The 21745-nt window shown below is 32.8% G+C and overlaps 4 protein-coding genes and 2 long non-coding RNA genes across 9 annotated transcripts; 3 read left to right on the top strand and 3 right to left on the bottom strand.

The window, feature by feature from the left end:
• Nucleotides 1-209: 209 nt before the first annotated feature.
• LOC149909585 (uncharacterized) lies at nucleotides 210-1809 on the top strand. The gene is made up of 2 exons (XR_016458583.1): nucleotides 210-721; nucleotides 1209-1809. It is a non-coding gene; the product is annotated as an uncharacterized LOC149909585 (long non-coding RNA).
• Nucleotides 1810-2912: 1103 nt separating this feature from the next.
• On the top strand, nucleotides 2913-6065 carry csul (protein arginine N-methyltransferase 5). The gene is made up of 9 exons (XM_090119629.1): nucleotides 2913-3375; nucleotides 3505-3783; nucleotides 3863-4042; nucleotides 4211-4361; nucleotides 4633-4812; nucleotides 4948-5101; nucleotides 5187-5425; nucleotides 5517-5774; nucleotides 5873-6065. Exons 1-9 carry the CDS (start codon nucleotides 2972-2974, stop codon nucleotides 6026-6028), a joined length of 2001 nt encoding a protein of 666 aa, XP_089975755.1. The 5' UTR covers nucleotides 2913-2971; the 3' UTR covers nucleotides 6029-6065.
• Coq4 (Coenzyme Q4) lies at nucleotides 6054-7267 on the bottom strand. The gene is made up of 3 exons (XM_090119630.1): nucleotides 6594-7267; nucleotides 6329-6491; nucleotides 6054-6245 (listed from the first exon to the last, which is right to left on the bottom strand). Exons 1-3 carry the CDS (start codon nucleotides 7110-7112, stop codon nucleotides 6163-6165), a joined length of 765 nt encoding a protein of 254 aa, XP_089975756.1. The 5' UTR covers nucleotides 7113-7267; the 3' UTR covers nucleotides 6054-6162.
• Nucleotides 7268-14102: 6835 nt separating this feature from the next.
• Nucleotides 14103-14757, bottom strand: LOC149909582 (uncharacterized). Its single transcript, XR_016458436.1, has 2 exons — nucleotides 14614-14757; nucleotides 14103-14345 (listed from the first exon to the last, which is right to left on the bottom strand). It is a non-coding gene; the product is annotated as an uncharacterized LOC149909582 (long non-coding RNA).
• A 930-nt stretch (nucleotides 14758-15687) lies between these two features.
• On the top strand, nucleotides 15688-16653 carry LOC149909581 (uncharacterized). Its single transcript, XM_090119628.1, has 2 exons — nucleotides 15688-16087; nucleotides 16184-16653. The coding sequence occupies exons 1-2, from the start codon at nucleotides 15837-15839 to the stop codon at nucleotides 16506-16508; spliced, it is 576 nt and encodes a 191-aa protein (XP_089975754.1). The 5' UTR covers nucleotides 15688-15836; the 3' UTR covers nucleotides 16509-16653.
• On the bottom strand, nucleotides 16633-18944 carry LOC149909580 (high affinity copper uptake protein 1-like). Of its 4 annotated transcripts, none has more exons than XM_090119626.1 (7): nucleotides 18862-18944; nucleotides 17930-18076; nucleotides 17649-17762; nucleotides 17428-17540; nucleotides 17225-17347; nucleotides 17094-17123; nucleotides 16633-17019 (listed from the first exon to the last, which is right to left on the bottom strand). In XM_090119626.1, the coding sequence occupies exons 2-7, from the start codon at nucleotides 18062-18064 to the stop codon at nucleotides 16818-16820; spliced, it is 717 nt and encodes a 238-aa protein (XP_089975752.1). In that variant the 5' UTR covers nucleotides 18065-18076; nucleotides 18862-18944; the 3' UTR covers nucleotides 16633-16817. The 4 variants fall into 4 exon arrangements, with proteins under 4 accessions (XP_089975752.1, XP_089975749.1, XP_089975753.1 ...); XM_090119623.1 differs by lacking the exon at nucleotides 18862-18944 and adding an exon at nucleotides 18666-18855; XM_090119627.1 differs by lacking the exon at nucleotides 18862-18944 and adding an exon at nucleotides 18401-18625.
• Nucleotides 18945-21745: the final 2801 nt, after the last annotated feature.

The raw sequence follows: 21745 nt of genomic DNA, 5'->3' as shown, positions 1-21745 counted from the left end.
AATCAAAAATGACAGAGAAAATATTCTCCTTTCTAGGCAGCCGACCCCGTAAGATACGGGATAAGGCTAGGAAGAAAGGAGAATATTTTCTCTGTCATTTTTGATTAAAAAAAAATATTTTCGTTTTTGACAGTCAGGTAAGCCAACATAACGGCAGGGGAACTCTTTCGTGAAACGCACTCTACAAGCTGTGGCCCATGGAACTATAGTCATACTGGAACCCAAACTCCTAAGAATAAATAAAAAACTGATAGAATGACCGCAAGTAACCCCTGTTTACCCCATAGGGTAGCCAGCGTGATTGTAAATTTTTCCCCTATTGACGTGCATTAAAAAATCGACTGTCAGTAATAATAGTCTATATGACATAAATCATTAATAAAATCCGCTAAAAAAATGAAATTTAAACGAGATTCATGCAGGTTTGCTTTTCCATTGAAATAACAAAGGTTTACAACTTTTAAAATGGACTGCTTATCGAACACGCTCATAATTTTTTTCCCATATTTTGAATTATGTTATGAAAATCGTTGCGCGGCAGCCCCAATTCTAGGTGTCAAATAATGTTTACTGCAAAATGGCGGATGTTTATGTTCATTTCGTGAGTTTGTTCTTGTATTTTGGAATTATTCTGAGCCAAAATTAATAGAAATGGTTGTAAATATATTGTGCGCGGTTGCAAAAGTGAATGGCATCCAGGATGTGATATTATATTTCATTCGTAAGTACAAAAAACCATGCATAAACTACGCTTCATGTAAAATTGTAGTTTAGTAATATTTCTACTTTAATTGTTGTTAAATCTGGAATAATAGATCGAAGTTGTGATTATAATGTTAATTTTGATTAGGTTTTTTCCATTTAACATCGTTATTTGCTTATTATTAAATGTTTCATGATTGTAATAAATATTAGACTAGGGTGTCCATACTTTATAAAATTGTGTACATATATTTCGGTATGGTATTTTATATGAGGAGAAGTCTTTCTCCACTTGAGTTAGTTCAATTGGCGTGAAAGTTAATGGTATAAAAACGTTGTTTACTACTTTTATATAATGATATATTGTAAAATCAAAAACTCAAAGTACATACATATATGGTACCTACTGAAATAGAAGCACAAGACAACAGCACAAATTTTGTGTTATCTGTATCTAAATGACTTTTTTTTTATATTTTGCAAATAATCTTCTTTTCTCTTTACAGGTTTCCGTCCAATCTAGCGGAACGTAATACATGGCTAAATATAGTAGAATTAAAAATATCCTGTTTTGAAAAAGTGAAGATATGCAACATTCATTTTAAACCCGCACTTGGCCAGTGTGGTGGATGTGGCTGTAACCTCATAGGAGGCCATGTCCCAGCAGTGGGAACGTAATATATACGTTACGGGAAATAAAATGTATGAGAGGGAGGGTTTAAAGTTACATTTTTAGATATTTCTTGTTATATTTAAAAAAAGTTATTATTGCTATTTTACTCATTAGGTAAAGTATCATATCAGTATCATATCGATATCAGTTTAAAGTTTTTTGATACCTGCAATAGTTACGGAATAATCACCTGTGCACACTTAACGATTACACCCTGAATATATATATTTTGTTTTTTATTGTATGATAGGGAAGCGCTAGACCACGATCTCATATTTCAAGTACTCTTAAAACTATTTAAATACTTAAGGGTATGGAATGATAAAAATATTTTCAGTGAACCGATTTCGTTACTTTTTATTGTTATTATCTTATAATTTGCAAATTTGTAAAGGCAGTTGGCATTGTAATGATAAATAAATATTATAAAAACACATTGATATTTTACTTCATTAATTCCTCAAATGACTGGACGTAACGCCAAATTATACAGCAAAATGTTGTCATAATTTATAGCGGTCCTGTGTTCTGAAGATGCATTACAGATAGCGGAAGACGCAAACATGAAAAAACGCTGAAAGGAACATTACAATTTTCCAATGTTAAATACTTGAACATCTATTTTTTATCTATTTGCAAAAACTCTACAGTAACTATATTAGAATAATAAATGCAATTACGTAATTTATTTCCGCCGTAAATCATCAACCATCAATCAATCAATAAATATAAAACTCTCCCGTTACTTAGTGACTGACAGACAACGCACAGCCTAAAATCACTGGACCTAAAGACATGAAATTTGGCACACTCTGTATATCTAGAGTATCCTAAAGGTGCACTTAGAAAGGCTATTCCGAAATCCCCACGGGATAAATGGGATTTTATGTTTTATGACTTCAACGACGACGAAGTCGCGGGCAAAATCTAGTATTATAGTAAAATTTTAATACGAATAAAATTGATGTATCCGTTATTTTTTTCCTTAATATCCTGAATTTTTTACATTTATACTCACCCCACGGAAATATAGACATACTATATATATTTCCATGACTCACCGTAACTAGAAAGAGACGGAGGGGAAACGATAAGATTCAAGGTCAAATTTTTTGACTTTACTTTTTCTTAGGGAGTGTGGGTTCCATACGTAGTATATATTATAGTTCCATGCTGTGGCCTGTGTGTAATGTTAAAACGTCATTTGATTTATTTATTGATGAAAGATCAGACAGATACTGACAATTAATTAATTAAATTTGTTATATATAATATTTCCCCCAGTCATGTAAAAAACTCTCAGAAGACATTTGAATTGGCTAAATCAAAAGTACCTAATAGATTCATTGACATAGTTCATTCCGTGAAACTAAGAAAATTTTTGCCGTTGGCAACCCTTATTTCCCACTCACGCCCCTCTGTCAGTGTCATCCAAGTGGCAAGTGCCAACTGCCAATCGATCCTTGTAAATTGTTTATTGTCACATTGTAATGTGCAGGTTAACCCTCAGGGTTAACCACTGTTAACCAAATAACCACTAAAAACGAGTAAACATTACCATAAAACCTAGCTTTGTTTTTATTTTATTATTTTACTATGGCTCAGCAGGAGATATCGTGCGGTTTGGAGTATTCCCTAACTCCAGATATCCAAGAATGCGTAACGGAAGCACTGCACGCGAATTATTCTTTTATCGTGACGCCAATTATTCACCCCCGTTTTCGCAGGTCATTCCTAGGAAACAGGACTGCGGTAGGAGGTTTTACTAGATCGGATATGATATTATCACCTCAAGATTGGACAAATAGAATCGTTGCAAGAGTATCTCCATATCTTAATGTCGATTCACAGTCGCCTCTTGTTCAGCAACGTCATGAAGACTGTTTAAATGAAGAGCTTTTTTATTGTCGAGGTTTAGGTGTCCCTGCTATTATGATTTCCCTAAATTCTAAAAATAATGTCAACTTAGCAAGGATCCTACAAACTTATCAAGAGACAAGGTTTGACTACTTTTCTATTAGAGGGCAACAATATCAAATGGAATTTCTTTAAAAAAATCGATCCTAAAAATATCTTTGACAGGGATATGTTTTAAATATTAGCATAATAACATTGTTTTTTAATTACAGTCATCATCCTACGTTGATATGGGCTTGTGTTCCCATGTTCTGTACAAGAACTTTAAGAAACAGTGATGAATATGAAGATTATGACCAAGATGAACCCTACAATAAAACATGGTATTGTTGGTCGAAATTTCATGAGAACATGAACTGGGACAAACGTGTTGGTGTTGTGTTGGAGGTTTCAGCTGACCTACCGTCTCGTGCTGTAGTAAAGAGATGGCTTGGAGAGCCAGTAAAAGCTCTAGTTTTACCAACTCACATTTTCCAAAATAATAAAAAGGGGTATAGAATTGTAGTTTTGTTATGCTTAGTATTTAAGAGTACAGCAAGCCAGATAACAGTATGTATTAAATATTTTTAGATATCCAGTTCTTTCAAGAGCTCACCAACAATTTGTTATTAGTATGGTTGAAAGGGATGCTCAAGTAATTATAAGAGGTGCTAAAAGATCTAATATAGAACACTACTTGCAATATATGTGTAGACTTTGGCAAAGACGGTCCAATGTAGCTGATGATCCTATGTTATGTTATGCAAGAGGGTAAGTTATAAAATTTTTCATCTTTAATTTTTATTATAAATATAAATTACAATTCTCACATAAAAATGTAACAGCAAATGTTCTTGATAATCGAATTGTCATATTATATTTGTATATTCTCAGAAAAGCTTTTTGATAATGTTGGTGGATATTTCTCATTTGTTATAGATGGGAAGATTACCTTCAGACACCCTTACAACCTCTAGCAGATAATTTGGACACTCACACATATAATGTTTTTGAAAAAGATCCAATAAAATATGATCAATATCAGAAGGCCATAGTGCTAGCTTTAAAGGATCTCCAAAAAAGGAAAGAAGTGAGATTCATATTTTTTATTATTTACCTATACATTTTTAGGCTAAAAATATAGATTATAGACCTTTTGTAAACTTCAATACAATAAAACAAAATCTCTTAATATATCCCCTTCACGATCCTTCGTTTTGATAGTATATGAAAGAAAAAATATTAATAATTTATCCCATTACTCCTCATATCATAGCAAGACATGCTATTTAGATATTAAACCAGACTCGCAAAAACGCAAAAAAGAACTGTATTTTTTTAATAACTGCTTTATTTTTCAGGCTTCACAGAGTAAAACTGAAAGTAAGGATGTACACGAAAGTGGTCAAGGTGATGCTCCAGAAATCAATGTGGAGACAGTACAAGATGCACCTATCACTGTAATGGTATTAGGTGCAGGGCGAGGTCCCCTTGTGAGAGCTACATTGAATGCTGCTGACATTACTAATACAAAAGTGAAGGTAGGATGCAAATTCATTATTAATTCATATTTGTAATATTTTATGTTTTTAATAAATTTTAATACAAAACTCATATTCAACTTGAAAAGCAAGTGATTTTCATGCAAATACTCTTTAACTTATATTTTGACATAGGTTATAGCTGTGGAAAAGAACCCTTGTGCAGTTGTTGTTTTAACAGCCCAAGTGCGGGAGATATGGAATGACCGTGACGTAACAGTTGTACCTGGTGACATGAGATATTTGAATTTATCACCTAAAGCTGATATAATTGTTTCAGAACTTTTAGGTAATTATAACTTAAGATATTTTTAAATGGAACGATGAACAATAAGTTTATAGTTGGAATGTTTAAATGTTCGTTAAAATTGTAGGTTCCTGGGCTGACAATGAATTGTCACCAGAGTGCTTGGACGGTGCAGCTGGTCTATTAAAACCAAACGGAATCTCAATACCATGTGAATACGCTTCCTATGTCGCACCAATATCATCCGCACGATTATGGGCTGCAGCAAAAATAGCATGTTCTGGAGATCCACAAAAAATTGAAAAGAATTTAGAAACATTGTGGGTAGTATACATGCAAAACAAAAACGATATTGGTGACACAAAGGTATGACTTTAGAAAGGTATTTTTATGTATACAAGGTTGGGTTACTATAATGAGTAATAAGCACTGTTTTGTTTTTTTCTTTTTATTATAGCAAGTATTCACATTTACCCATCCAGCAGAAGGCATTAAGGACAATGAAGGACAAATGTTGGTAGACTACAGAGGTCTGCCATTAACAGATAATAGAAGAAAAATAACTCTCACATGGCAAGCAACACAAGATAATGTAATGCATGGATTTGGAGGATACTTTGATTGTTTACTCTATGGAGATGAAATGATCAGCATTGTACCCTCTACCCATAGCCCAGGAATGATATCATGGTTTCCAGTATTTATACCAATACGGGTAATAACATTTTAGATTATATTATACAAATTATATTTAATCATAGGAAAATACTTTCAGATTTTTAAGCAACAATTTTAATTTACTTTATTTTACAGACACCATTGAGAGTTCAAAAGGGAGACACAATTAAGGCAACATTTTGGAGGTGTGTTGATTCAAGGAGGGTTTGGTATGAATGGCTTGTTGAAGTTAATGGTTGTGTTACACCATTACATAATCCCAATGGCCGCAGTTCTGAGATGTTATTATGATGGAATAACTTAGAAAAATAAGAAATATTGAGCTTTACTTAGTCTTTTATTTTTTTAATAAATATGTTTTTATAAATAACAAATATTTCTAATTCAATATATTATATTTTTGTACCTTCAAAATTAATAAAACATCAGGAGTCTTTCAATCTTGTGATGTTCATTTCTTTATGAAACTCATTGATATCTTGTTCCCATCTCTTTTCATAGTAAATGCCTGTGAAATAATATAGTATGTTAAATTGGTAATTTAAAAAGACATATTGGTATTCATAAACATAACAATAATTAATTAGTTACCTTGCATAAATTTGGCATTATTTCCTGTATAAATAGCCCAAGGCAAATAGTATTTTAAATATAGATATCTATGTTTAGGTTTCAAGCGTGCTGCTCCCCATATTCCTCCACCAATACACATTGGTAACTTTGTTTGTATACCTTCTACCCACTTGACAGTAACCTAAAAGTAGATATGGAGTAGAAACATACATGTCAGCATCAGAAAATATTATTTCATCTATAAGTCATATATTTTTGATGACTCAGATTAATGATAACATACTTCCCCCAACATAGTGGTTTTCATAAACAATGTAGCATGCACTAAATCATGAACTTCTCTGTACCGTTGAATAACATATGCCAATTCTGGATCTTCAATAAATTGGACTGGCAATCTTGAATCTGCAGTTATATTGTTATTTTGCATAAAATCTGCATACACCCGCCCTAAAGTATTTTCAGGCATCTGTGATAGAGTTTCAAAGCACACCGTTTTAGAGTTGATACGAGGCATTTCTCTTAATATTTCTGCACCCTCATGCGTTTCCAGCATCTTTTGACGCATATATCTGATAGCCTGGCTGCCAGTAACTTCTCCTAAACAAGCTATCATGTCACCTCTATGAGGATCTAAAAGAGCAACCACTGCACTACCTAAACTGAGCAAAGTTCTTTGGAAGTTTGTGTGGGGAATATAATTTCCTTCCAACTCTTTTACAAATGCACCTTGAGATGTATTGCTACAGTTTCGTAAACACAATCGGAAGCGTAGAATCATATTTGTATGTAATAATTTCATGTTAATAAATTCTAGAATTAAGTACGTATTAGGTATACAACGTTCTTCTAATATGATGTGATACTTATTAGTTATTATTGACAGACGACAGAACAATTCAATTTTAAATTTATTGGTAATTTTGCTTGGTACAAATTCTGCCTGTGCATTAGTGATTTGACAATTGACATTTGACATAGACATGGGTAGGTAATGCGTGTATCGTCAACCGAGGCAAGTGTGACAGTGGGGCTAGTGTAACAAATTCAAATTACGCGCCCTAAACACGTTTATTTGTTTTAACGCCGTCTAACGTACGTTAGAAGAACTTTTTCATCATTAATTTTTGTATTGACACACAGCAAATACTCAACTGTTTTACCGACATACGCCATTTTGAAAAACAAAGCGAATTATGATTGAAGTCCGTGATATTTGGGACGTCGCGTTTAGTGATTTTTGGTGTTTTGGAGTGTTGTTTTAAGGAGTTAAAGGTAAGCGACAAAGTATTACGATTTGTATTTGAAGTTTTATATGTTTCTGTGCCCAAATTTCTGATATTCTTTGACATATGTGCATTGTCACACTTACCTCACCCGCTAACCTAACATGGGAAAGTGTGACACAGTCACACTTACCCCAGCCCTTTTGTATGAGGATACCATGATAGTGATGGGACAGCATATATTTTATACAACGATTTTTTTAAAGTTAAATTGAAGCATTTGTTTTGTTTTAGATGGTACGATACTATAAAAGAAAAACTACTGATAAATACTCTTAAGAAACTCTACGCGAAGCAGTCAAAGCAGTACGGGAGCAGCATATGACAGCTTTGAACCAACAGTTTTTTCAGAGGAGTTTGAGAAGAAAATGGCTTCAATTGTAATAGTTAGATACTTTTTTTAATTAAATATAATTTTTAACTAATAAGTACATATTTACGTTTTATTATGCTTAAACCTTCCCGGGGGAAGTGTAACATACTGTCACATCACTAGTCCTCGAAAAATCTGTCACACTTACCCCTTCTAGAATATAAATCTGTTGCAAGCAAGAATAGACTATCGTGTTATTGGATTAGATTATAAATTAAGTTTTTTTTTTTTTTTTTTTTTTTTTTTTTTATCATTATTGAAAATTACGATCTAGCCCTTTACTATATATAGGCTAATGAGTAATATAAATCTAACTTAATTTGCTAGGTATAGTATGTCTAAGAATGTGTCCATTAACACTTTTCTTAATGTCTCTATTTAAGGCGAAGACACTTTGTTCATGTGTTCTTTATGAATAGCACTCACTATATTACACTGACACTTCACTAAACTAACTCAAAAGGTTTTGTCCTTTTTAGTCTTCTCACTATGTCCGTGTTGTCAAGGAGCTGGATAGCCTCGACGTTCACATGATGGTGAAGTCTGCGTTCGTGAGCTTCGGCGTTTTTTTTAATTATGTCCGTGACGAGATCTACTTTAAGGTCCCGATGTAGGTCGTCATTTCTAATGTACCAGGGAGCATTCACGATCTCTCTCAGCACTTTATTTTGGAATCGTTGTATGATAGTGATATTACTTTGTTTGGTACAGCCCCAAAGCTGACTACCATAAGTCCACAAAGGCATAAGGACTTGTTTATACAAGAGTAATTTGTTTTGCTTTGAAAGTGTAGAATGCTTGCCAATTAGCCAGTACATAGCCTTATAGCGAAGCTCTAGCTCCTCGCGTTTCTTTTTGACATGAGCCTTCCAGCGAAGCTTTGCGTCTAGAGTCATCCCCAGGTATTTCGCTGTATTTTGATAAGGTATTACATGATTATTTATGTATACCGGATGATAATTTGGCTTTTTGTTTGTGAAGTCTATGTGAATAGATTTAGACTCATTGAGTTTTACTCTCCATTTTTTCGTCCAGTCAAAGATCGTATTAACAGCTGTCTGAACTTTTTCTACTGCTTCTTCATGAGTGTCACCTGTAGCCATTATAGCTGTGTCATCCGCAAATGTTGCAATGGTGTTGTTCTCTAACTCAGGAATATCACAAGTGTACAACAAGTACAGAATAGGACCCAGGACACTTCCTTGCGGTACTCCAGCTTTTATAGGCTTAAGCTCTGAATATGCATCATCTTGTCTTACTCTAAACATACGTTGTGATAAGTAAGACTCTAAGATGTCAGCAAACTGTTTTGGGAGCATATTTCTTAGTTTGTATATAAGCCCTTCGTGCCATACTTTATCAAATGCTTGCGCCACATCCAAAAATACCGTGGAGCAAACTTTTCTTTCTTCTAGAGCCTTTTCAATTATATTGGTTATCCTATGTACTTGATCTATTGTAGAATGGCGTTCTCTGAATCCAAATTGGTACTCAGGAATTAAGTTTCTTTCCTCGATTATAGGTTTTAACCGTTTCAAGAAAAGTTTTTCAAATAATTTTGACATGATCGGCAGCAGAGAGATCGGCCGGTATGAAGTAGTCTCATGTGGCGGTTTACCAGGTTTTGGTATCATTATAACTTCGGCTATTTTCCACACATCAGGCACACACTTAAGCCTAAAGGTAGCATTAATGATTGTAGTTAGTTTGACAATAGCCTTCCGCGGAAGGTTTCTAAGGATTTCTCCAGTAATGAGATCATAGCCAGGTGTTTTCTTTCGGCTAAGTCGTTTAATTTCACTGGATACTTCTCTTGGAGTGACTAGTCTTATTTCTAGCTCATCAATTGCTGTTTCTTCTACTAAAGTGAAGTGTTCATTCTCTTCATTGGGTTTGAAAATTTGCTCCAGATGTTGTGCAAATCTTGCTGCTTTTTGCTCGTTGCTGATTGCCCACCTCCCATTCACATCTTTGATTGGTGGGATATGCGTCATTGGTTTTTTTGAACTTTTTGTGGTTTTCCAAAGGGAGTAATCTGTTGTACGATCACTAGTTAGATGACTAAGGAAGATATCCATTGATTCATCTTGAAACTTTTGAATTGTTCTTTTCAGTCTTTTAGTAAGATTATTAAGTACTGTTTTATCATGTGGAAATCTCGTATGATGCCATATCTGTCTTTGTTGTCTTTTTTTGGCTATAAGATTTATTATTTCTGGCGGATAATTATTGGATCTTTTGCTTTTTCTAACAGTAGGTGTATTATTCCAAGCGCTTTTCTGTATATCAACAATAAATTTTCTGATTTCATGCTCCAGATCTTCCTCGCATTTTAGAGGAATTTTTAATTCTATCACAGATTCCAAGTCCTTTTTGAAGCTTTCCCAATTAGTATATTTATTTACTAAAGTAGGATGACTTTCCCTCATTATTATGCTCTCACTTATAGTTAGTATGATAGGCGAGTGGTCTGAGCTCATGTCATAACCTTCCTCAATGTGGAGAAAATTTTGTGATATATTTTTATAAATAAAAAAGTCAATTAAGTCTGGTTTTTTCTGTCGGTCGGTTGGCCAATAGGTTGGTTTACCCGTTGATAAAGTTTTACATTGCGTGTCTCTAATAGCACATAGTAACTCTCTTCCTTTGGTTGTGGTCAGTCTTGAACCCCAGTATACGTTTTTAGCATTAAAATCACCTCCTAATATAAATCTGTTTCCAAGATCGTGTAGAAGGCTTTTGTAATGATCTGCTTTCAAGGAATACCTTGGTGGACAGTATATGGATGAAATGGTTATAGGACAATGCTTAGTTTTTACACTGACCGCCACTGCTTGTATTTCTTCTTTTTCGTATTTATTTACTTCATAATGGTAGATGTTCTCCTTTATAATGACAGCACTTCCTCCTCTTGATGTATTATGGGGATGTAGCGCGTGATAAACTTTGTAGCCTTTGATTTCTACGTGGGATTCTTTGTTGAAGTGTGTCTCTGAGATGAGGCATACATCAATGTTTTCTATGTCTAGGACTGCTGTAAGTTCATTCTGATGTTTTAGCAGTCCATTTGCATTCCATGCCATAATTTTTAATGTATTCGACATTTTTATTGTTTATGATTGGAAGCTCTTTTATTGCTTTCCTCAAGTTTTTTAAGCCTCTCATCAAACGAGGTTAAAAGCTTTAAGATGGTATTCATTTTTTCATCCATGAGTTGGTTTAGTGGCTTATTTTGTGACTGTGAGGATGTTTGTGGCTGCGCTCCTCGTGTCACTGATGCATACGAAAGTTCTTTTGTTGTTGTAAGTTTACTGAGTTTGGTCACTTTTTCTTTGTTTAGAATTTGAAGATTTGGCTGCACATTCCTTTTTATGCTTTTGTTTTTAATAATTTGAAGTTCTTTAGCCACTGTGCATCCCCTATAGTTAGCCGGATGAGGCTCTCCACAATGAACACATTTTGGTTTCATTGTAGTTGGTTTATTGCAATCCTTTGTTAAATGCTTGCCTGTACACTTAACACATCTGGGTTCTTTTGAACAGTATTTTTGTGTGTGGCCGTATGCTTGACACCTTTTGCATTGTGGTATCAGCTTAGATGTTTTCAGGGGCTGTATGTCCACCTTACAGCCTAATATGGATTTAATTCCATATATTTTTTTTATGTCCTCATCCTTATCGAAAGAGAGCATAAACATGTTTAAGGGTTCCAATAAATTAAGTTGACATATTTAATATCTCATTATTTCAGTAAGAGACCAGCAACAATAACCAGAGGAACAAATAAAAATGCTATCTGTTACACTTGCCCCATTCCTGGGGTAAGTGTGTCAATCTCCAACCTTCCTTTCTTTTTGCTTACGTATGTCACACAAAACTTCTAGGAACATTACAAATCATTGTTAAAACATTGAACAAATGAATAATTAATGTATTAAAATTAAAATATCGGCATAGGACTATTACGGTAACGAAATATTAAAAAAAAAAATTTGTACCATTTAAATTTATGTCACACTTGCCTCGGCTGACCTTAATAGTACAAAAGTAATATCACTTTGACACGCAATGCAACATCACGCATTACGCATCAGTTACAAACATCCTCGGAGCAATTAACAAGCCTGGAGAAGTAACAATTAATTGAACGTTTCTTATATAGTGGCTCTCTTTTATTCAATACCCTAATTAATGCGATAGAAAGAGACAACACACTGTTATCTGCTTGGCATTCAAATCCTCATGTAGCCACTTTTTGTTCTAAAAAGGTAGTGCTTGCCTTTACTTTATCGAATACTAAAATATCGATAAATAAAAAAATTAAGTTATAAAATTGCTTGAAGATAATTTAAGATTCTTTTAATTTTGAATTATGGATAGGTAATTCCAAATTTTAAGATTCGTTTAATTTGGAATTATTCATTTACGATGCGTATTGACTGCCTTGCATTGTATGGTAGTGGTATTTATAAAAAAATATTATTAGGTATTTCGGTTTAGCCTCCTGGGGCCTGCGGTCATATATATATTACATAAACAACAAAAAAATATTTCAACGCCATCTTTTGCGTATATGCGGGAATAATACCTCAAATCGATGTAGTGGTATGTCATCTACTATACTAAACGGTTTTTGGTTTTATAAATGACAGTGATTTGAAGTATTCTCATTTCGAAGTTGACGGTGGCTGTGCGACGACAAACACGTGGTCAGTAATCTTACATTTCTAGTGGAACCATTAGTATATTGCAGTATATCTTTGTATATCTAATTATAATAGATATTATTTCTGCAACCGCAATAGTTATTTTGTAAGATAAATCTAAAACTTGTGAAAAATATGAATGTTTTCTTTTATGTCATACTGGTAAGACATTTGGTCTCAATTCTTGCCAAATTGGTATTGGTTACAAGGGCCCCATGTATTACCTATATGACATTCTTTAGTTTATGTTACAGATTTTATTATAATTTTCAAGAATTATAAGATACTGAGATCTACCAACACCTAGATGAGTAAAATATTGACCTATATGATGGATCTATGGAGTTTCTTGCCGGTTCTTCTCCATAGATACTGCTTTCCGAATCGGTGGTAAATGTTAGTACTGTTATGACGATTCAAAAATGCTTTTAGAAGAAGTCTTATTGAATAAATAAATGTTTGAGATGAAGATAATGCCCCAAATGATACCGATGAAGCCGCACAAATACCAGAAAATGATTCTTCTTCCATTCGTCCAATGAGTATGAGTCATGTCAGAACAGAATCGTCACTATGTATGTCATCTTCAGTTGTTGGCAGACCATCTCGGGGACGCACATGACGTGGACCAAGCATTAGAGGAGGCTGACCGAGAGGATGGATTAGAAATAAGACCTAGGGGTGGACGTGGCAATATAAATACACCGCCGCGCCGGTACAAAATACTTGAACTGGTCGTTTCTCACCCTTAAAAATACCTATCTTTGAACACAGGTACAAAAAATAGACACAGAACAATGGATAGAATAATAAATATTTAGATTCAAGTTGAAAAATATATAATAACTAAAAAAACATGTAGTTTTTCTTCATTTTCATAAACTTATTACACTTGGAACTGGGACCCCCTGTAATATATATATGACATAAGGAAAATCCAAGTTTTCCACGAAAGATTTTTTTTTCCATTTTTTTTAATATCTATAATTGCATTAGAACAGATACAGCTAATTTTTATTAAAAAATAAAGAAAAAAAAATCCTGGGTCTCAGGAGGTTAGGTTGTTTTTTTATGGTTTCGTAAAAAGGTACGTATTTTTTCCTGTTTTCATAGATTCATTCATAGAATTATACGGAACCCTTCGTGCGCGAATCTGACTTCCACCTGGTTGATCTTTTTACAAATCAATAATCCTATCCTACTAATATTATAAAAGCAAAAATATATATAAGAATGGACATTTGATATTCTTTCACGAAAAAACTACTACTGAATGAGTTTTTATGGAACTTTACAATAATTATACATATTACAGATTAAACATCAGAATAACATATAGGCTACAATTTACCGCGGGAAAGTAATTCATTCCCACAGGAAAAAATTGGTAAAAGTTTAAAATAAATTGCTTCAAATAAAACAAATAAATTAATTTAAAAAATTTTTTTACAACATTTTATTTCGATACTTAATTAACAAATTACAATATTTATTATTTAAAATAGATGCCACCTTAAACTTGTGGCACAGCATCTCTGCAAAGCACTTTACTTTTCTTCCCGTCTGATTCGAAATGATTTGAACAAGGCCAAGAATGTTTTGAAGGCTTTCAATTTTCCCTGTGCTATAGCTTTAACCCAAACATCTTTTAATTTTTCTCAAGCCAGAAACCTGCAAATAACAATAAAATCCATACTTAAATACTTTTTTTTTTCTCCTAACTTAAAGCAGTCATTATCAATGAAGTACTTCGTACCTACTCAAGTATCGATAATTGCACAACACTATGGAAGTTATATTTTGCATTTTTTCTAAAAACTAAGCTGATTATGATTTCATTTCAATGATTACGGTTAGATAAAACATAGATGATTATGAAAATAACGTAAATTTACTTATTTATAATAGAATTAACAAAAAAATTGATCAAAACACTAACCTGTGAAAAGACAAATTCCAATCTTCATCCGATTTCCCAGTACTACGGCTTTCGCAGCCGTGAACAACACAAGCCATGTAATCTTTAGTAAATTATCTTTTAAGAAAATAACTTAAGAAACTAGAAAACACGTTTTTCACTTCAAAAACAATAATTAAAATCACCATGTGTTAGTGACCAGACTGGTCACTAAAACAAATTGAAATGAGCACATGTCATTTCAAACTGTCGAACTGACATATATCTATCCTCTTTTTTCGCATGACATTTTGCCATAAGCCAAAAAGGCCAAACTAGTGCTTTATTGTTCAATTAATTGTTACTTCTCCAGGCTTGTTAATTGCTCCGAGCAAACATCACTCGCATCACTCACTTTTTTTATTTTGTTTGACATTTGCTTGCGTTCATTACAATTATTAACAAACAACATAAAGTACGTGGCCAAGTACGAAGGAAAATCAACTACATTTTTTAAATATTTACTTAAATTGTAATTTTACGATATGTAATAACTAATAAGTATTGCAGTTATTATTGCTATTTTTCAATATTATGATCTGTAATACTTCACATATCACCATTAATATAATATAAACATTATAATATTATTAATGTCATCATTTCATTAAAAATCGATCGGGTAATGTGTGATGTTACGGAGTAATATCACTTCCGTGGAAGAGATGCGTGATGTTGCATTACTATTTGACGTAGGTACTGTTTTGCGCATGTCTATTTTGACATAGTTTTTTTTAATCATAGTATGACAAGCGACAGTTACACTTTTTAATTACTTTTTCATGGCAAGAAGAAATGTCTATTTGCGACAAGTCGCGTCCGATAGTTTGTTTGCACTTTGCAGCAAGTTTGCAGCTGTTCAAATGAAACGCATCGCAAATTGAGAAGATTATGCTTGCTAACTGTGGTTTTTGTCGTAGTATGTTACTTACTCTATGGTCATGTCGATTTACATTTTACCAACTTTAACATGACTTACTTGACACTGGCAAATAGTCACATCTTCTTGCCATGAAAAGCAAAAAAAAAAAAAAAACTAACATGGTAATTAACAAATGTCAACAACACAATTTTAAGAATTTTTCGAATAGGTACATCCAGGGTTAAGTATTATTTATATTTCAACGCACTTTAAGGATATATAAAGTATAAACATAAATCTAGCAGAGTAATTGTGTCAGTAACTTAAAAATAATTACGGGACAATGGAAGTTATGGAAGAAGAAAATCCACTGGACACATCAATTATGTTAAATAATTACAATGGGGTTTTTAACACTAAGACTAATTGTGCTGGGAGACCATCAACAAGTAAAAGTATTAAATTTAGTGAGCAACCCAAGTCGATAATTTCACAAATGCTTTTATCAGAACGACAGAATATGATAAACAATTCATCACCCGAACCCAAACATAATTCTATCCTAGAAAACTCCATACAAACTCATGAACGAGGGTATTTGGATGTTTTTTTTTACCAATTATTATTAATAAGTAACTACATTTATTTTTAATTTTAAACACTCATAATATTTCTTTAATGTCATTCCAGGTCTATGAAAAATAAATGTAAAAATGATATTGATGAAGGTGTGAAATTATATTCATGTGCAGAATGTTCATATTCAACAAAAGTCTCATCAAATTTGACTAAACACAAAAGAACACATTCCCACCAAAAATTATATCTATGTGATGAATGTACATTTAGTACAAAATTTTCTAATTCTCTTAATGTACATAAGCGCCTTCATTCTGATAATAAACCTTTTAATTGTCAGTATTGTGAATATAGATGTAATAGTAGTTCTAATTTAAAAAAACATAAAAGTCATAGACATTCAGATAAATTAAATATGCTAAAATCTCAAAATTGATAAAATTTCTGCTTAATATTGAAGATGCTTAGGTATATTGAGCAAAATATATTTTAAGACATTTTTTAACTAGTCAAATTGTGATATTAAGGGTAAGTCCAAAGGTAAATAAATAAAAACAATCTCCAAAGCATTAATATTTATTCTAGTAACCTAAACCTTTAACTGTATAGTAACTGGTATAAATATATAACCCAAAAAGGTTGTCTTAATATAACATGATATACATAACATTTTGAGTTTTTTTGTGGCGAGGCTATAAAAAATTAACAATAGTAATACTAGGATGGTGTTCCTTACTATATTATGTCAGTGACAGTGTTCTGTAAAGTCCACCACAACTGACTCACGCCAGCCAAAGAAAAAATAACCTGTTGCAGATCCCAGTACCACAGCAGCACATAGCCATGTATTGTATGTCATAAACACAAGCATTAACATATAGCTCACAAGAACTTGAACACCATGTAACACTGTTTGCCAAGCATGTGCAGTACTCATCATTGTTGGTCTAAAACAATTTCAAATCGTCACAAACATATAAATTAGAATGTAAAAAAAGGGAACACTGTTAATCAAACTTACGTATTCCTGTCAAGAACATGGGGAACTGGTCTGCAAAAATAATAAATATCAATTATTATGGTAACACTATTAGTCTGAATTTTATGTGTATTTTTTTCAACCTTTTTTATTAGTTACTTGGTAAAACTTACTGTATGACTTGAGGATCATCTGGAGCGCAAATATTTGACACACCCTTATCGGGAGGTGATACTGCACAATATTGAAGTCCTGTGTATGTCTTCCATAATAAATGTTTTCTGTAATATTTGAGCCTAAAAAATAATTTTAATGGACAAATTTATACATTTTTCTTACATCCTTAAGTTAATCTATAAATGAATTTGTAACTTACCCCTCATATAACAATGCTACAAGAAATATTGCTAAAAATGATCCAACAAATTCCCCAGCATCTGTCACTTTCCACCATGAAAATAAAATGGTTTCCAGGTAGCCTCCATGGAACTGTAATTGTTTTTAAACTATAAAAATGATATTCATAATCTGAACTGACTATATTATGTTCCTATGTGGGGAAGTATATTAATTTTTAGAACATGAGATTTAACTTACCGTCATGCTGTGTCCCATGTCGTGATGACCATGATGTTGACCATGATGCTCATGGGTCATTGCTTCTTGATCACCATTCATCATATTGAAATTGTCACTTGTGTTAAATATTTTCTATAAAATAAAAATTGTTATTATATTATATGAAATAATTTTATTTATCACTTTTAAATTTCATGCAAAATGAGAAGGTGATTATGAAAATATGAAATGAATTTATGTAGCCACATGTTATTATAAACATAATATGGTGGAAGTTGTGGTAATAATACACTTCTTACATTCACATTAATATCTTCCATAAAATGAGTCCCATTCATTTGAACAGCTGCATGTTCTATATTTTCCATTCCTTCATGTGAATGACTTCCATGATCCATTCCATGATTTAAATGATGCATATGATGCGGGTCCATTTCTTTAATTCACTATTGAACAAATATTTAAGATAAAATGAAAAAAAATAGTACATGCTACCACCATCATTCAAAAGAAACTGTTCTCAGTTTCCAAAACAAAATTGTAGTTTTAAAACTTGAAAAGTTTACATAACACCAGAAGGTAGATATACCCAAAATATTTATACTTAACACATGCAATTAAAACAGGTACCAAAACATCAAATATACTTATTTTGTTCAATTTTCTTTAGTATTAAATATTAATATAAATTTTGTTTTAAGTATTACTATTTAATGTCAATTTAGTAAAGTTCTATATAGTTAATAAAAACATACAATTGGTAGGTATACCATTTTATTAAAATTTTAATAAAAAACAAGGAAAGCTTTCATCATCAATAAAGTAAAACTTTTACCTTCAACTAAAGTCTCGGAAATAATTACTTTCACTTTGAAACTAGATCACCTTAGATCACATAATTTCTATATTTTTCTGAACAAGTGATTGTAAGTTCTATATATTTTAACCTCTATGGGAGCGGAGTGAATGTGTAACTGCAAACTGTATCTTTACATAATGTACCTATACCATAAAAATTGTCAATTGGCTACTTACACAATATTGTTTTTCAATTTGCAATGAAATATAAATAAGAGAAATTCACTATCTATCTACACCAGTCATGGAGGTGCAAATGTACCTGACCTTCAACGTAATTAACAAAATGAAAATCTGCAATTAAACTGAATAAAAACCCAATAAAAATCTATCAAATAATGTAATATTATTTTTTTACCAAAACTTTACACACCTGTCAAATGTACACCGAATTACCATAGATCAGGAATCATGCGTAAACGTCAAAAGTGAGATTTATGCTCTTTTTATGCTGTTCTGTGGATTTATGTAAAGCCCCCTACACGTCAACGGATGTATCTGCAGCAAGAAGCTTATATAAAAAAAAAAGCTTAATAAAATAAGCTTATAACCTCGGAGCCCTTCTACACTGGAGATTTCGGTATGAACATTTGACAATTGACGAGTAACAAGAAAATTGTTGTGTTTTATCACTTTCACACCTAACTTGGTATTGCCACTGTTAATACGAAGTTTTCCCAAGGCTACTATGTATGCTGTAATATTCTGTGCAAAAGGTTAGTTTTTGTACATGAGTTTGTTGATAAATTGCCAACAACGTCATTCAGAAGCATTGTTGGATGAGACAATTATTATTTATGCTAAATAAAATAAGTATCTGAACCAATTATTAAAAAGCGATACTCCCTGATTATGGGTAGTTACCATAATAAAATTGTAGCAACTCTCACTTTGACAATATGGCATAAGTGTCAAAAAAATTGCGTCGCTTCAAATATTTAAGTTAATATTGTTCCGTATTTAATAAATATTTTCCGAATATAAATAATGTATTGCATTGTGAAAAATTGCAGAAGTTTTTGGACACCAAATTCTGGCATAAAATTTCACAGGCAAGTGTATATTTACGCTATTTACAATATTCCTCAATACTCATGCATTTACCTGTTTAGAATCATTTTCATGGCAAAAATCGTCAATTTTATCATCATTTTAGTAATCAATCATGCTAAATATCTTCTATCTATCTTCTTTTCCTAATAATTTCATCATTTTTCAATAAACCAATTTAACAAGTAAGGTAACCATGATGACGAGTTTTTACGGATAGCGAAGAGAAAATATTGTAATAGTTAACAAAATTATGATGAACATTTAGAACACCATTTCAAAGATTTTTATACTAGTAATGAAACAACGCACGACATCGATATTGCACTCACATGTGGTTTTATGTTTGTTCTTCTTTAACATAGAAATTAATAGTTCTTTTAACTTACCTTTTTTTTTTGTTTTACTTATTTCAGCTTTCCAAAAATGAAATAAAAAGAAATAAATGGCTGTCCATAGTGCCTATCAAGGGTAAAATTTATCAACATGCCAGAATATGCAGTTTGCATTTTAAGCCTGAGGATTACGGTCCAGAAAAAAAATACCTTTTGAAAAGTGCTATACCTTTTTATTTACCACATTCTTGTTACTGCGTCTCAACTGTGGATAAAGTAATTTTAATTATACAGTAAAAGTTCCTTATTCGCGCTTCCTTCATTCGCGGTTTCACTATTCGCGGATGGAAAAAATGCGACCTAAATCCTGTATTCGCGGCCTAAAATTCTTTATTCGCGGATCGAATCGGTACATCCGGTACATCGCATACATATATGTATTTACCTAAATAAAAACCATTCGTTATCCTTAGTAAACGCTTGAACTACAACTACGAATTTATAATGTCGACTAAAAAAAATTAAAAACGAGTAAAAAGTGACAAGCAATTGCCTAAACCTGAAGATAATACCTAATTAAATGGTAATTAATAAATATGTTTGGTTAAATTAAACTGTTTTCTTTATGTAATTGCTTTTTTATTTCGTCACCTAAGAACGTATCCCCTATAACCCCATACAAATTACCATTCCTTATTCACGGTTTCTCTATTCGCGGCACATTTACGGAACCTATTACCCGTGAATAAGGAACTTTTACTGTATTATAATTAACCACCATGAAACCATTAGTAACCGTAAGTACAGCCCCTGAAAGACATACGAATTTCTGAGAACTGTAATTAAATCGTTACCACACATCAACACTAGCGATGCAACTCTCCCTTTGGAATATTGAAAAGTTTTAGACTGAAGCTTGAGTAACCAAAACGATGTTTTAATGTATGTAGCACTCATTTTAATTAAAAAATCGTAGTATGACATCAAAAGTTATCAAGCGTTATTTAAAACTATCATTCTCTACCAATTAAAATGGTATGTACCTATAAAGATGATAATTATTCATGTAAGTTGACCAGTAATATTATAATATAAATACTGTTAAAAATATATGTCGTTATTATTTATAGACCATGATTTTTAGTTTTTTTTATTTTGAAAAATCCTGAATATCCAGTGTGGTCACCCACAGAAAGAGACAAAAAACAACACTGACGTCATTCAAGGTTATATTTTCTTTTGACAAGTTAATGGTCATAGTGCAATCTCCAGTGTATTAGATATTAAGCTTCTTGATCTGCAGACGTCATCTGTTGATGCGTCCGCCGACGTGTAGAAGGGGTGATTTGTGCGTCTGTGGTAGGTATTTAACGTCAGCAGATGCGTCCGCCTCGAATCCGTTTGTTGTCGGTATTGTGTTCCACATCAAAGGGCGTATTCAGAAAGAAAGCTTGAAACTTATAAGCGCCTATAAGCGCTTATCGGCGCTTATAAGCGCTGGTAACCCGCGCTGGAAAAAAAATGAACATGCGCTTATAAGCGCTGATCGGCGCCGACAAGTTTGTTGAAACTTGTTGAAACTTGTCGGCGCCTATCAGCGCTTATAAGCGCATGTTCATATATTTTCCTGCGCGGGTTACCAGCGCTTATAAGCGCCGATAAGCGCTTATAAGTTTCAAGCTTTCTTTCTGAATACGCCCAATGGGTTTCGGCGCGACCGTCCGGCGTCTGTCCACACGTCTGCCGACGCATCAGTTTGAACCAAGTTTGAACGGAGTTGCGATTGCGAGTGCACGCGTGCTTTTTATGTCGCATTCGTAAAAACGCTCGAAATGACGAACAATATAAGCACAGAGGAAACTTTTAGGTTTA

Source organism: Colias eurytheme, chromosome 3 (genome assembly GCF_061535395.1).
Source record: "Colias eurytheme isolate Ceu_HAF_F1 chromosome 3, ilColEury1 Martin Lab GWU primary, whole genome shotgun sequence".
NCBI lineage: Eukaryota > Metazoa > Arthropoda > Insecta > Lepidoptera > Pieridae > Colias > Colias eurytheme.
Note: the sequence above shows the minus strand (reverse complement) of the source record. Positions and strands in the feature narration are given on the sequence as shown.

Excerpts from the sequence above, each read along its gene's own strand:
- csul (XM_090119629.1), top strand. The coding sequence starts at position 2,972 with ATGGCTCAGCAGGAGATATCGTGCGGTTTGGAGTATTCCCTAACTCCA. Across the intron at positions 3,376-3,504 it reads CAAACTTATCAAGAGACAAG|TCATCATCCTACGTTGATAT; the intron begins GTTTGACTACTT and ends TTTTAATTACAG. Across the intron at positions 4,813-4,947 it reads TTACTAATACAAAAGTGAAG|GTTATAGCTGTGGAAAAGAA; the intron begins GTAGGATGCAAA and ends ATTTTGACATAG.
- Coq4 (XM_090119630.1), bottom strand. The coding sequence starts at position 7,112 with ATGAAATTATTACATACAAATATGATTCTACGCTTCCGATTGTGTTTA. Across the intron at positions 6,492-6,593 it reads AAACCACTATGTTGGGGGAA|GTTACTGTCAAGTGGGTAGA; the intron begins GTATGTTATCAT and ends ATCTACTTTTAG. Across the intron at positions 6,246-6,328 it reads TAATGCCAAATTTATGCAAG|GCATTTACTATGAAAAGAGA; the intron begins GTAACTAATTAA and ends ATTATTTCACAG.
- LOC149909581 (XM_090119628.1), top strand. The coding sequence starts at position 15,837 with ATGGAAGTTATGGAAGAAGAAAATCCACTGGACACATCAATTATGTTA. Across the intron at positions 16,088-16,183 it reads ATACAAACTCATGAACGAGG|GTCTATGAAAAATAAATGTA; the intron begins GTATTTGGATGT and ends ATGTCATTCCAG.
- LOC149909580 (XM_090119626.1), bottom strand. The coding sequence starts at position 18,064 with ATGGACCCGCATCATATGCATCATTTAAATCATGGAATGGATCATGGA. Across the intron at positions 17,541-17,648 it reads ACATGGGACACAGCATGACG|TTCCATGGAGGCTACCTGGA; the intron begins GTAAGTTAAATC and ends AAACAATTACAG. Across the intron at positions 17,124-17,224 it reads GATGATCCTCAAGTCATACA|ACCAGTTCCCCATGTTCTTG; the intron begins GTAAGTTTTACC and ends TTATTTTTGCAG.